The sequence below is a fragment of the Falco peregrinus genome, chromosome 7 (assembly GCF_023634155.1).
Source record: "Falco peregrinus isolate bFalPer1 chromosome 7, bFalPer1.pri, whole genome shotgun sequence".
Classification (NCBI taxonomy): Eukaryota; Metazoa; Chordata; class Aves; order Falconiformes; family Falconidae; genus Falco; species Falco peregrinus.
In genome coordinates, this window is record NC_073727.1 from 70,452,834 (window position 1) to 70,467,429 (window position 14,596).

Genomic DNA, 14,596 nt, shown 5'->3' on the forward strand with positions numbered 1-14,596 from the left:
TAACATCTCTTCTTCCTATGCCATCCCCAGCATGAACCCAGGTATTACACTAGCAGATAGATCAGAAAGGTAAAGGGCTTACCTGTCATTGCTCTCTATGTTGTCTATATGTAAACTTATTTGTGGACATCTATGTACAAGCAGTATCAACACAATAACTTTTGTCATAACAGTGGAAACTCTGGGGTCATGTCATAAAGTCTTTCTCTTTAGATTTTTCTTAATCAGAGCATTGATTCTCACATGGGAGAAGAACTCTTATTCAGTTGCCCCAAAAGATGTTTCTACTACCTCTTGAGATTTCTTTGCCTGATCTCCAGGCAAGTGTCACTTCAGAGAGGTGCAGGACTAATTTTTAGAAGTCCTGTGTCATCTCTGCCAGTTTCAGGTAAATGTCTCAGACACTGTGTGGGTATCTCCCATGGCACCTCACCTCTTTATTTAGGAAACATAGCCAAACTCTAATTGTTCTTGTGAAGGATATCAACATGCTATCAACACGAACAGATTAGGTCTATCTAACATTCAAATGATACAAAAGTCTCAACAAAGGCCTCTGACTTTGGAAAAACTAAACTGAAAAAACCACAAAATTTTCTCAGCTTGTATGAATCCTTGATACCACCATAGATAGAAAACTGCTTAATTTCACAGTTCCTTTATCTTTGGATGAGATGAATTGGTCATCAGTCTCAATCTCTCGCACCCTTCTATCAGATGTCATCAGAAAGGTTATTTTTCTTGCCAGTGAAGGAATGGAACATATTATTTGAACCACTTGTTCAAATGATACACCCACTAATGAAAACACAACAAAATTGACAGTTCCTTCTAGATATCAGATTCTTGATAAGGCAAAATGTCTAAATGTGATTTTCAGGACTCTATCACTAATGAGATAAAGAAAAAACTTTCAAACTGTAAATTCAGTATAAAACCAGGGTAAATGAATAGAGATCTGAATTCTTTATTAGCAACAAACAGCCTGGGCTTACTGATACAGAATGTGGAGAATGTGAGCTAGCTCAAACCTCTGCAACTTTGCCAAACAGATCTCCCCAGTAAAACATTTCTGTTTTTAAGAAGCATGTTTTTAATAGGACAAAAGCTCTAAAGGCTCATTTATAAGAAGATATAATGGAATCTGAAGGGAACAGTAGCAAAGGATATACACTTCCTGACATAGATTATGAATCTGACACTGCCTTATAAACTGACAGCAAGAGATAAAACAGATTATCCAATGCCAGAGCAAAGAAATCAGGGCAAGAAAATCTCCTTGCAAATACTTGCATTCTAGAAGATGTGATTAAGTGCTGTGTTTAATACAGTAGTTCTTAGTTTAAGCATAATACATGGAAAAATGACCTGCAGTGCAATCAGGAGTGCAGAGCCCTGATGAGACCATCTGATTCAGTTGTCATTTTGGTGGTTATTATGAGAAGTAGAAAGTGCAGTTCTTGGCTTTCAGTGCTTCCAAAGATAAAATGGAAAGCAGTTCCAAATTGCTAAAGGAAAAAAATCCACACTGGACATATTTTGTTTAGGATTTAATGCTTTCATAGCTAGTTCTGGGGTAGCACATTCAGGTGGCACCACATTCTACTCAGGCAGGTTTGCCAAAGAGAACAGAGATCTGGCTATCAGAATTTTTCCAGTGCCATTTCATTCCAGTTTAAAGGCAAGTAATCTGACTACTTGACATGTTCTTTATCAAACAAATGAAGGCAAAGATAAGAGTCCATGTGGAGATAAAAACAAATTACAATTTTAAAATCATATTTCAGGGATCTCAGCATTCTAGAAAAGACTACTACAAATCTTAAAAAAATAAATATATGTAGAGAGAGGATTAAATATCAATTTTAAAACAGATATTACTGTTTTGATAATTAAAAAAAGTTGAGTTCCTTATCTCACAAAGTATACCAACATCACAAAAAGCCATTTTATTTTTTTTTACTTGTGAAAGAAACAGTGGGAGCATGAGTTTTTCCAAGACATAGATGCTTTAATGGTTATGTTATATCAGAAGGCAGATCCAATATTAGAAAATTCATTCATTTTAAGAGACTAAATGTTTTACTGTGCTAAATGCTGTGTCAAAAGTTTGCCAGAACAGATTAAATCATTATTAAATTATCAAAATAACAGCATTCTGGAGTAACGGGGAAAAACTGTTGTAAAGCAGCTCAGTGATTTCAGTGCATTTAGGACATACAAACATATTTAAGTATTTCTCATATGGCTCTAAAGCAGCACATATGATCTTTTCTCTGCACTACCTTTTTGTCAGGCAAAAATACTCATATAATTTCTTTGGTAAATTTCTTGCCAGTGACAACTTAGTTAACCTATTACTGATAGTACATTAATAGATAGAACCAATGTATCATTGCAAAAGAGTGCCTGAGAACTGCCCAGCTTTATTTTCTGAAAATATTAAATTTTCCCATGCATACATAATAGCTCAGTTGCAAAAGAAAATAAAATAATCTTCTGCAATAGCTTTAAGCAGTAATCTGTATTTTGTAGTAACTGCATGTAGAGTCTCAGTGAAGTGAAGCCAAGTTCATTATTGACTCAAGTGAACTCAACCAAAGTTTGAAAGAAAGGTGATACATAAAATTCTGTTGAATTAAATGACATGGGTTTGCTAGGAACATCAGTTCCTTCCCAGCAGTGTATTTAAGGAGCTGGAAAATTTACTCTCTTTGTAAACAAATTCATAATTCATCACTAACAATGAACTTTAATACAAATGTTTTTCACCCATTAGATAAAAGGTAATTTCAGAAGAAAAGGAGCATGCAGGAAGAAGTGCTATTACTTGCTTTAGGTAAGTTATAATCAAATCATAAAACCTAAATTTGATATAAACTATTTAGTTGGTAGAATTGTTATTTTTATTTTTTAAAACATGGTTGTAAAATTATCATTTCAGCATTATTTCACCATTGAAATGCACTTTATTATTTCTTAAATCTAACCAATAAGGGCTTTCTGCTCTTCTTTCATGTAAATAATGTAATACAAGATTTATTTTATTTTATTTTTAATTGTAATTATTCAATTTGCCTTTTTGGCGAAAATAATCTCCAGTCATTTTTAACTATGCAGATTCATTCTTTAATCCAAACTATATCAAATTACAAATAAAACCACAAAGTTCTCTTTAAAATGTTACAGCAATTTACACAGCACATGGTCTATAAATACAGTATTTATTGAAGTAAAAAATCTTAAATGGTGTATGGAATTCTGCTGTCACTGAAATGATGTAAATACAATTATGCTATGATGTTATAGGAAGGCAGCTTACAGTAGACACTTTTGCCCAGATATACAGGTAGAATTAAATTAGGTAGACATATGCAGAGAAGTGTTCTGTGGGAACATGCCTGGCTGGTATGGAAGTTTGAACAAGATTGCTGTGTAATTCTCTTGTTATTCTTTTGAAGGAATATCAAAAGCTTTTGCTTCACAGTGAATTCCTAAATTCATTGTAAGCAGCAACATATAGGCATGTTTCTTTCTAGAAAAATCCAGTTACTCATTCATTTTAAGACAGTATATTTACATAGGAATATATGAAAAAAAATCTATTTTCCTTTCATTTCAGCTTGTGTTCTTAACAGTGTCAAGTTAACCATGAGCTTTGATGCTTGCAGGCTAGAAACAGTAGGGTTTCAGAACCTTAGGATTTAGATAATCTCTTGCAGTGTTTAGTTGAAATGTGGAATAAATTTTTACTCATTGAAGTTCCTTTCCTTTTGTTTTGTATTCATCTAGTTTGAGAAAAATAGTTGTATCCACTTTACTTAACATGTATCTTTAAAGTGTTTTTTGAGTTCTGGAGAGTCATGCAGAGATGGTTAACAAGTTACTTTCATTACCCATCTACTTACCCTAGATCAGATTATTTAGGTTACAGTCTCTTGATTTGGTTCCATTTCACCTTCTCCTGTGAGATTGTTTTAATCTGAAAAGTTTGCAGTCTGATTATTTTTGTTAATTCTATGTTATCTAGTAGCCTAAAACAGTGGGATGAGCAAAAAAATAGGCCTGGAGACACCATGTACCACCTCAGCAAGATTCTCCAAAGTTTTTAGTCATAATTTATACAGAATCATACAATAGTTGAACTTGGAAAGAACAGCTAAAGCAGTTTGCCCAGGGCTTTATCCAGCCAAGTTTTGAACACTTGTAAGAATGGAGACTCTACAGTGTCTCCTGGGCAACTTTTTCAGGTATTTTTCCACCCTCACAGTTAAAAAGCTTTTTATTATGTTTCAGTTTGTGCCCTTTTCCTCTTGACCTTCCAATGGGCACCACTGAGAAGTCTGGCCATCTGTTTTTTACACCCTCCTTTAGAAAAGCATTGATAAGATCTCCCTGAGCCTTGTTGTCTCTGCTGAACAGCCCCAGCTCTCAGTCTCTCCTCAAACCAAGTTCAGCCCATGAGGGAGGTAATACTAAGTGAAGGGAAGAACAAGCTGAAGAAGCACTGAGTGAAAGGTGAAAGTCCACCTTTACATGACCTGCATGAGAAAAGACAAAATTGTACATACTCAACTGAGAGAATTCTGGGCCACTCTGTTCTGGTAGGAGGTCGCCATTCTGAAGTGAATAGATCTTGGTAGCATTGCATCTATAATACTGCTTTTCAGAAAACCAACCTCCCTAAACAAGATTTCAGACCATACATTGGCCTGGATTAAACTCAAATTAATGTGATGAATAAAAAAGGAAAATAAAAGTAGACAGGAGACACAACTGAAGTGTACTGGAGTAAATGTAAGGCTCCGAATTCCTATCTTCTTATTTTTCAAATTTTCTCAGTCTTTGCATTATTTTTCATAAAATTCCTTTCTTTCACTTTCACTTGTTTTCCTTTTAATAAATGTACTTGAGTTCAATGTAAATAGCTGAGTAACTCAACTCATAAATGAGGTTGAACTTCATTAAAACGATGCAATCTCTGCCTCTAGCAGTCAAATAGAGCAGATCCAGACTGCATCTACAGGATATGTGAAAAAGTGTGTATTTTCAACAAATAAAACCTCACTTAAGTGCCTCACAGATGAGACAGAGGAGTTTGTTCTCTAAAGTCTAACAAAACAAAACAATATAAAAGGGGAAAAAAAGTACAAGCCTAAATAGGAACAGTTTGCTAATTCCTGTTTCTCTGTTCCATTAATTATATTGCTACGCCAGTTAACTCGCTTGAATAAATTCTGAGGGCAGTGACTGAGGGAATTGCCATCTCTATTATTTTAATGAGAATGAAGGATCTAATTCCACACACACACGAGCTTGATATTGCATCAGCTATCTCTGAAATAATATGATGAGCTAATCATCAAGGATAAGTATTATCCTTCGCAACAACCATTGTAATAAAATATGATTTTAAATAAACCAAAAGGTAGAAATAATAAAGCTACCAACAGCTGAAGTTAACTTATTACATGATTTTTAGTCCCAATGTTAGTATTCTTAGCACAACATGACTGACTGTGATTTCCTTTAGCACATTAAAAACAATTTATAAAGGATGAAAAGCATCATACTTGCATTGATTTAACATTTAAGTGATCATTTTTCCAGTGAAAGAAAATACTCAAGAAAACTTACTAGCCATTGTATTTATCGAGAAATTATTTTATCCGCTTTAGTACTAACCGCCTTTTCAAAAGCTGGACCTGTATAATCAGAGTGGACAATAGAATTCCAGAGTTGTATTCTGAATAGTGGAAGATGAGATAAAAATTTTAAAATCACAGGGTTTAAATCTGTAAGGTAACATTTACCTACTTAATGATGTAGTCAGCATTCAGGCATGAAATATAAACCATGCAAAAGAACTGAAAGGTTCATAAGCGTAAAGAAAAAACCTGTGATTTGTGTAATATTCCCTTCAGAGGATGCATGATTTAGCAAGGATTTGCCAAATTATGTCACAGAAGGAAAATCTTGCCAGCCTTGCCAATTTCAATTTAACATTCAAAACTCTATCTTAGGTATAATATATATATATATATATATTTGCTACATAGGTACATACAAGTATAGATTGATTGATTGATCGATCTTTGTGTTCTATTTCTTTGCATGTTCCATACCAGGTAAAATCATCAGGTTCTCTCCAGAGAATAAGCATTCTTTAATTTGTTTTTGGTTTACACAGTTAGAAATTAGTACTGTTGGTAAAGTTATAAATGGACCCAGACAACCTCAGCTTTGAAAAGGGAATATGACCAGGAACAACATTTTAAAATTAGATCCGTTAAAACAGATTTCCTTCTGGAGTCTTCACAAAAAAAGAGCACTAAAGGATATACAGTACCTCAAAAACTTTTCTCCAGGCTTTAAAGACTTTTTATGGTCTTTCATGATTTTGCATGATTTACTTAACATCCTGCCTTTCACCTCTGACAATCTGCATCTATTTAATAGCCAGAAGATATTAAATCTGCCTCAATGATTCAGAAGATAACATTTCACAATATCATTAAATATTATCAGCATCTTTTTGGATTCATCACTGAGAAAGCACATACTACACCAGTACAAGCTATTTTGGGGTATATAATATAAAAACAATAGACCAATTAACAGATTTCCTGTCTGATACAGATATTGGTGGAACAGACCAAAGATTTGATTTTAGCTACATATTCTGCAAACAGAGCCAAAGGTTGAGGAAAAATAAAAACAGTGGCCATAAATGGAAAAATAGTAATAGGGTAACTTTGGAGACTTGCTCCCCTTTTAACCTTAATTACACTATTGGCATCTGGATAAATAAATGATAAGAACACAACGAAATCGGAGAACTTTGGATGGTGTTTTACAATGGTTTCTTTATGTCCTTCCATAATATGTACATTTGATACACTTTTTTTCTTCATAACACAAACCCTTGCTTCATTCTTACCTCTCAGACATCCCTGTCATACCCAGAGTATACTAGTAATCAAGTTCAGTTTTGTGATCGCAAAAAACACAATCAGAATTAAACCTTTATCATATTTTTCTGTACAAAAGTTATGAACACCTCTTAGGTATTACTAGGAAATACAGAAGAACTAACAGTGTTTTGATGCACAAATGTTCATATGCATAAGATTTAATAGGAGTAATGGACCATTTATGGGAACTGTACTCTACTACAGTTTTTTACTCTACTACAGCCAACAGTAATTTATTAATGTAATATAACTTTTTTGAGACAAAGTACACTTTATATGTCTATAAACTAAATGTGAGGGATTGCAGTCTGAGAACTTTGAGGTAAAATACTCAAAAACCTAGGCTTCACCAGACCTCAGCCCTAACTTCATTTTCCAATATAGAAATGCAAAACCTCAAATAAAGGTGGCAATAAGTTCTTAAAGGACAGGTTTCTGAATTATATCCCACTATTTTTAAGGCAGGATCATGCATGAAATAAGTCATTAGAGAGCAGAGAACATATGAGAAAGTTTCTCACCTCGACAGTTGGGTAAAGGGCTACTCCACTGTCCATTGCTTCGGCACTGCGCTCGATAAGCACCCTGAAGTAAGTACCCAGTGTTGCAAGTAAAATTTACAACATCATTTAAGTTGAACTCACTGCCGTTAGTCATTCCATGAGCTGGATTCCCAGGATGTCCACAGGTGATCGCTGTTAAAAGAAAAATAGGCAGGCTAGCCTCTAGCTGAAAGGTACTGTTCCATGGAATCACTTGCAGATTGGATTTTTTTTTCCTTCTGAATTTGTCTTTTATATTTACAAAATAAAATTCAGAAAAATTAGGATATATTTATTCAGAATTCTTAACTGCCAGATTAAAAAAAAATCAAAAAACTTTAGAATCTAATTTTACCTCATGTTGAAAATTGTAATATAAATAATTTTTATATATATGCATCTTGACACACATCTGATATGTATTAGACCTTAAAAAAAAATGTAGAGTTCACTATGTTTCCTAGTAATGTAAACAACAGAAAATATTCTTTTCCCTACAAGCACCAAAATGTAGTAACATCAAATTGAATTTTATGTACTCCTTCAGAGCATTCTAGAATTCTGAAGCATTCCTGTTCCAAAGTTGTTGAGCTGCTTTGCTGAAGCAGTGATCCTTTTGATCAGATTTTCTTATAGCAATAGAAAAATCATTTTTGGGAGTAAATTTCCCATTATGTGTTTTACATGTGTTGACTATGCTTAAGTGACACTTATAAAATGCAATTCTTATGGTCAAGCTCTAGCTTTCTACATGACAAGGCATTAAAATAATACAGCAGAAGACAGAAAAGCACGGATACTGACAATATAAAATCAGAATGCATACACAGACACACACACAACTTTTAAATATTGTGCTTGTGGTGTTTGTCATACCCAAAACAAATATATCATAATCCAATAACTCTTCTCATAGCAGTAATGATAACATCAATGTAGAAGAAATAACCTCCCCCTACCCTCAGCTTTGCCTCTTTCTTTGGAAGGTATTTTATTCACTGCACGGTAAAATTAATCCACTAAAAGTAATAATGCTAGCTGGTGGAATTTCTCCTTTGATGAATATAAATCACTTGAAGATATAAATAGGAATTTGAAAGGACAATTACACTTGACAGATATTTCCTGTAGCTGTATATAGGTAGAAATTTTCATTTTACCACTAAGAAAGAAAAAACTGAACATTTTAAAGTGCAATGACTAATCAATAATATATTTTCTCAGAAATGAAATAAAGATACTGACATGGATTGAACAGAAAAGCTGATCATCTCAGTGACTATCTCTATGTAGACAAAAGTACTTCTGTCTGAATTTCAGATACCTTGAAAAATTACAAAATTGAAATAATTGATATAAATATCCATTAAAAATAACGAAGGTTGTATAAAAATGAGGAGCCTTATTAAAACTGGAAAAGAATAATAAAATCAACTACACAACAAAGTAGTAATATAAAAATGAGAAATCAGTCTTGACTGTTCAAATGGCTGACGGTTCAGAAAATGTCAGAAAATCTTCCATGCAAGTGAGGAGGGGAGTAGGAAAGACTCAACAATTCCCACAATTAATAATGGGATTTTTAAAAGCAGGTGAATTAAGAGCAGAAAAAAATCCTGCTACAGGTTATAAAAGAGTTCACATTTTTTCTAACAGACATGGTATAATCCAATACCATGCCTGGGCTTACACTGGTAAATATTAGGAGGCCAATTTGGAAGAACAGGCAGTCACCATCAAAACTGCACAGATGAACAGTACTGCAGCTTTACCCACCAAACAATGAAAACAGAGGATAGGCTTTTGGTATTTCTGCTGAAAGAATCAGGAGAGGCTCAATAAGCCCACATTTGACATAGAAATTATGCTCGGAGAAAGACATAGATGAAGTTACACAGTTGTAGCCTGCTGTTCAACCCACTTCAATGCCTATGTCATCCTATTTCTGAAACAAAAGAAATCAGAAATTACTGGATATAGATATTCAGTTGTGCTGAATGACACTTGTAACTGAACATCAGAATGACCCTTGTAATTGAAAATAGGTCCAATAAATATTGCACCTCATTCAAACACCTCTGAACATCCAATCTACCATTAACGTCAAATTATGTTTAAAATAGTAGTAAGATTTCAATGAAAAATTAATGATACTTACGGACACAAACAGGAGTTTGTCCAGACCACTTGTGATCCTGTAGACAAATTCTGACAGATGTACCAACAAGTCGAAAGCCAGGATTACACTGGTAGACTACAGTATCACGATAACTGAAACCATCTCCACTAATATGACCATTTACAATTGGGTCTGGAGAGCCACAGTGACCAGCTACAATAAAAGAACAACCTATCAAAACTGTATATTCTTACAAAGCTTGTTAACATTTACATGAATGCTGACAGAAAAAGAAAATTGCACCCTTTCTTTCAATAAACAATACGTTAGAGTCAAATACTGCACTTTACAAAACAAGTTCTGAGGTGTAAAAACTACAGGCGATATTTCTTCTATATTTTTAGGGTGAAGTGATATTGAAATAGTTTTATTTTTCATACATATAGTTTCTGCAGATCCTGTTGCAGAAATGACAAATTTGTCAGAAGAATGGGAAATGTAAATTGCAAATATCTGAAATTACAAGTAACTCAGTTTAATTACTAGAAAACTGACAATTTTATCATGTTTTTTTTTTTTCTTTCCCTTAGTAAAGTTGCCTTTTTCCTCAGAGAACCGTGAATTAAAAGGTCTTTAACTCTCAAATTCATACTATTATTTCATCATAGGGTTTTGATTTCTCTTATACATGATTTGCCTTGGACTTTGTAAGTACGTCTCCACTAAAGTTAAACGTGGTTGGGACCATTCTCTGGCAAAGGCCAGCCAGCACAGAACAGTCTACATCCATAAAATGAAAATCTCTTGCCCTCCAAACCAGCACAGCTTCTAGCAAGCTGCCTACCAGGATCAGTACTGGTTTAAGTCAACTTGAACTTTTCTTGGAAATTGTCTTGGAAGGATCTTAGGCAAAAACATGTCCAGGCATTGTTCCAATGATTTAACAGCAGAAATGATCAATTTTCATGCTTGTTTTCTCATTTTAGTGTTGTTATTGTATTAGAACAAACATGGCCCTTGTTATTATATATATCCATCAAATAACTGATTTCTCACTATCAGGACTTCAGTAATATGTAGGCAGATCCTAAGATTGTAATCAAATTAAAATTAAGCAGAACTACATTTTTTAAAAGTAAAGAAAACAATTTCTGTGGGATCACAGTCAGTCTATTGCCTTCAAGAGAAGAAACCCTGAGTTGTTTCAGATATGTATATATGTCCCACTTAGCTATATTAGCTGCTTTACAATGACTTTTAGGCCCCTATTTACGTTTCTATTTATTAGAATTTTTCCCCAGTCTAATTTAAAACGTGCAATACAGAAAGCAGCTTTCTACACAGACTTCTTGAGGGAAAAAGAAATAAGATTCTACAACTAAGTATATCTTATTATTTTCACATTCTAATATTCACCTCCAGTTTCTACAATTAAGTTCCTGTTTACTTATTAGTGGCTACTAGTAATGAATTGTAAAAAGTGGTTTTATTGTGTTTACTCTTTCCAGATAATCACCTTTATGTTCTCTTCAGCTGATTCTTAGCTAAACTGATATATTTAATGCCTTTTCTGTGCTTATAAATTCATATTCAAGCCAAATTTACAATAAAATCTTCTTTATATTGCTTTCTAATCTGGTCAATAAACTGAAATATCCACCTTTTCCAGATGGATGAAGGCATAGAAAGGAAAGAATATCTGCCAGCACTGTTTCCTCCTTAGATATAACAGGTGCTGTTAAACGATACAGAACACATTACTCCAGGGTAATAGCGCTCTTGGCACTAAGGAACCCAAGCAATGATTTTATTCTCTCTCAAGTCTTCATTCTGTTTGAAAACAGAGCTGCTGAGCAGGGACCTGTCTCTTTACTGATTAAAGAGGAGAAAAAAAGTTATTTTCTAGGGTTTTTTTTTTTTTTTTTGGTGACACTGATTAATTACAACTGGCAAGAATTTCATTTGAAACTGCTAAGTCATCATTTTGAGATGCAAGGACAAGGACTTGAGACTCATGACCACAGCTAGAATGGGGGTGGGTGGATGATGTTCTGTATCAGGCTGTATCCGCCAACAGCAGGCTTCTTCGTAACTGAGCTTCTTTAGGATTGAATCTCCTTTCTAATAAAGCCCCTTTAATAATGGTAGACAGTATAATTAATTTACATTCAATGGCTCTTCTAAAACATTAGAAGGGCCATTGAATGCATGCCACATTATTATTTTTTTCACACACGTAAGATTATTACAAGAATCTTAATTGTAGGATGGCTGATGTCTTTAATTGTGATATTCTCTAAATTTGTGGAAGAAAGTATGAATGTAAGTTTTTCACACCTAACTTATATAGCTACTCTTCACCTGACAGCGAGTATGGCATCTTACAGAGAGTAACAAGGACATTGAAAACACATTTTTCTCCTTGAAATGGCTCATGGAATAACTTAATTTATTGTTCTCAGCCCAAATTAGTAATATGATCCCCCTTACCATTCTCTCTTCTCCAGCCTCACTCAGCCTCTTCTTGTTTATCACATATTCCACCCCCTAGCTCCTCAAGGGCCCTTCCCCCAGACTTGCTTCAGTTTCCAATATCTCTCTTTTATGGTGGAAGACACAAAAACTACACAGAGTTTTCCACATGAGTGCTGAAGAGGAAATAACTGTGACCCACTGACTACATGGCTGCTCATACAGTCCAGTCTGTGATCTCCTTTACTGCAAAACCACACTTTTCACCCTTGTTCAGCCTCTCCCTAGGTCACCTGGGTTCCTTCCTTAAAGCTTCTTTCTAACCAGTCAGTTCCAAGGCACTCCTCACAAATGGCATTATTCTAGGAAAAGTGTAGGGTTCTGTACTTGTCTTTGTTGAACTTTAAGAGCTTCCTGTTGGCCCGTTCCTCCATATTCTCAAGGTTCCTCTGCCTAGCAGTACTGCAATCCATCACACCGACTGCTCTCCCATCGTTTGGTGCCATCCTCAAACTTGCTGAGGCTGCACCCCAACCTGTTATCCAAGTCATTGACAGAGGTTGGATAATATTGCCCTCAGTATGCATCCTCAGTATCTACTGGCTACTAGTCACGACTGGAATCATGAAACACTGCCCTTTGTTTGTTTGTTCAATTAGTTTCCCACCCAGTTTTCAGTCTCCCCATCCAGCCCCTGTCTTCTCAGTTTGGCTACAAGGATACTATGGGAGACAGTTTCAAATGTTTTGCTATATCACAAAGTGAAAGAAATCTACTGCTGAAATCTACACCTGATGAGAAAGCCATCAGAAAAGGCTGTAAGATTATTAAGGTTCATTTTTGATCGTTCTATCCTGTCTGTTTCCAATTATCTTCTTACTTTCCCTATGCTTGGAAATGGACTTATTTCCTAGTACTCACTCCCTATTTTTTTCCAGGGACTGAGGTGAAATAGAATAGAATACATTTTAGGTTTTAATTTTTTTCTAGACCTAAATAGTAAAGAATTGAAAAGCAGTTGCTACACTGAAGCCAAACACAGACAACCTCAGGGAATTTCTAGCAGAAACATTGCTGAGATGTGCCAAGTGGCATAATGCAAAACACAAAATATTTTGCACTTTCTCTTAAACAGGGATTTAACAAGTTGGTGAACTTATTATGTGCATCATTTTATTTATAGATCATTCCAGCTAGTGGATTTAGTGATTTTTCTGGGAATTTTGACTCATTTACATTAAATATTCCAACAACTCAAGAACTGAAAGAGCACTGTAATAATACAAAATGCATGTAATTTTCCCATCAAGTAAAACTAGATTAAAAGAAAATTAAGGAGGCTATAAGTCAATTTTATAATTTTATATGCTCTGAAAAATTAAGGAAATTTTTCTCATCTTTCAAGGTTGGTTCAGTAGTTTTATTCTAAAACATCTGGAAAGCAAGATACAAATAATTCTACTGTATTTTAATGAGAATTTGATATATAAGACAATATCACAATAACATACTGCTGTTTACCTATGAGTTATGAATTATGGTATCAGATATTTTTACATGAGTGTGGTCAGTAGCACCATTTTTTCACACTGAAAAATGTAGAGGATTATATATATATTACAGAATTACATCAGATATGGAATTCTTACTTGTTTTGGAAAAAATATGCTAAAAAATTAATGAAAACGGAATAGAGTAGATTAAGTTTAGATTTTAAAATATGTCCTTGACTTATTTATGTATAGTTTTGCACCTGAAAGTCATAAAAAGTCAGGAAAAAAAAACCTGTTGAGGAAAACACTTCAGTCCATGATTAAATGCCACCAATACTAAAGATGGAGTTAAGCAAATTCTTAAATGCTTCCAGTTTGACCTATGCCCTACACGTATGTAGGCACACAAAGCACACACACAAGCACATATGTTTTGTGTCTTATAGGTGCAATTGTTCTTAGAAGGAAAAAGGAGGAAGAGATAGAAGTATCAGCAGTGTAAGTGAATGAAAATGAAAAAAAAAAATCCTACAAATTTTTATTTATCCTTGTATAACTAAGACAAAATACATGTATTACTAACGAACTGAATATTTAGGTCTTATTTTAGCCTTGGACTCATTAACCACAGTCAGTGGCTTTAGCTTTCTTTTGAGACAAATAAGGATTTGACAAACCCTTTCCTGACTTAGGGAAATTAGTGTACTCAGCTGGCCTGAATTATAAATTGATTTTGCACAGACCAGTGGGTAACATAAAACGATACCTATTTTCATCTATAGCTGTCCTGAATTACAGTCATGCAGGTACAGTGTAGGTAAAAAGCATCTCTGACTCATTATCATTCCTTTGAAATGGAAAGATTCATTCAGAGCTCCCTGGGTGTTTGCCTCCTGATGTTCGACGGCTTCAGGTAAGTCCTAAAGGCACTCTGAAATAAATTTGGTGTATGCTGTCCTTGAAATGTAAGAATACACAACTGGCAGCATTCACATC

General features: G+C 34.4%; 1 protein-coding gene across 1 annotated transcript in view; it reads right to left on the reverse strand.

Annotated features, from left to right (window-relative positions):
- CSMD1 (CUB and Sushi multiple domains 1) overlaps nucleotides 1–14,596 on the reverse strand; it is a 1,203,943-nt gene that overhangs the window by 53,536 nt on the left and 1,135,811 nt on the right. Inside the window, exons 53-54 of the mRNA XM_013299736.3 lie at nucleotides 9,675–9,848; nucleotides 7,496–7,669 (exon numbers count right to left, since the gene is read on the reverse strand). Coding sequence (XP_013155190.2) covers nucleotides 7,496–7,669; nucleotides 9,675–9,848 — 348 coding nt within the window. The remainder of the gene's footprint in view (nucleotides 1–7,495; nucleotides 7,670–9,674; nucleotides 9,849–14,596) is intronic.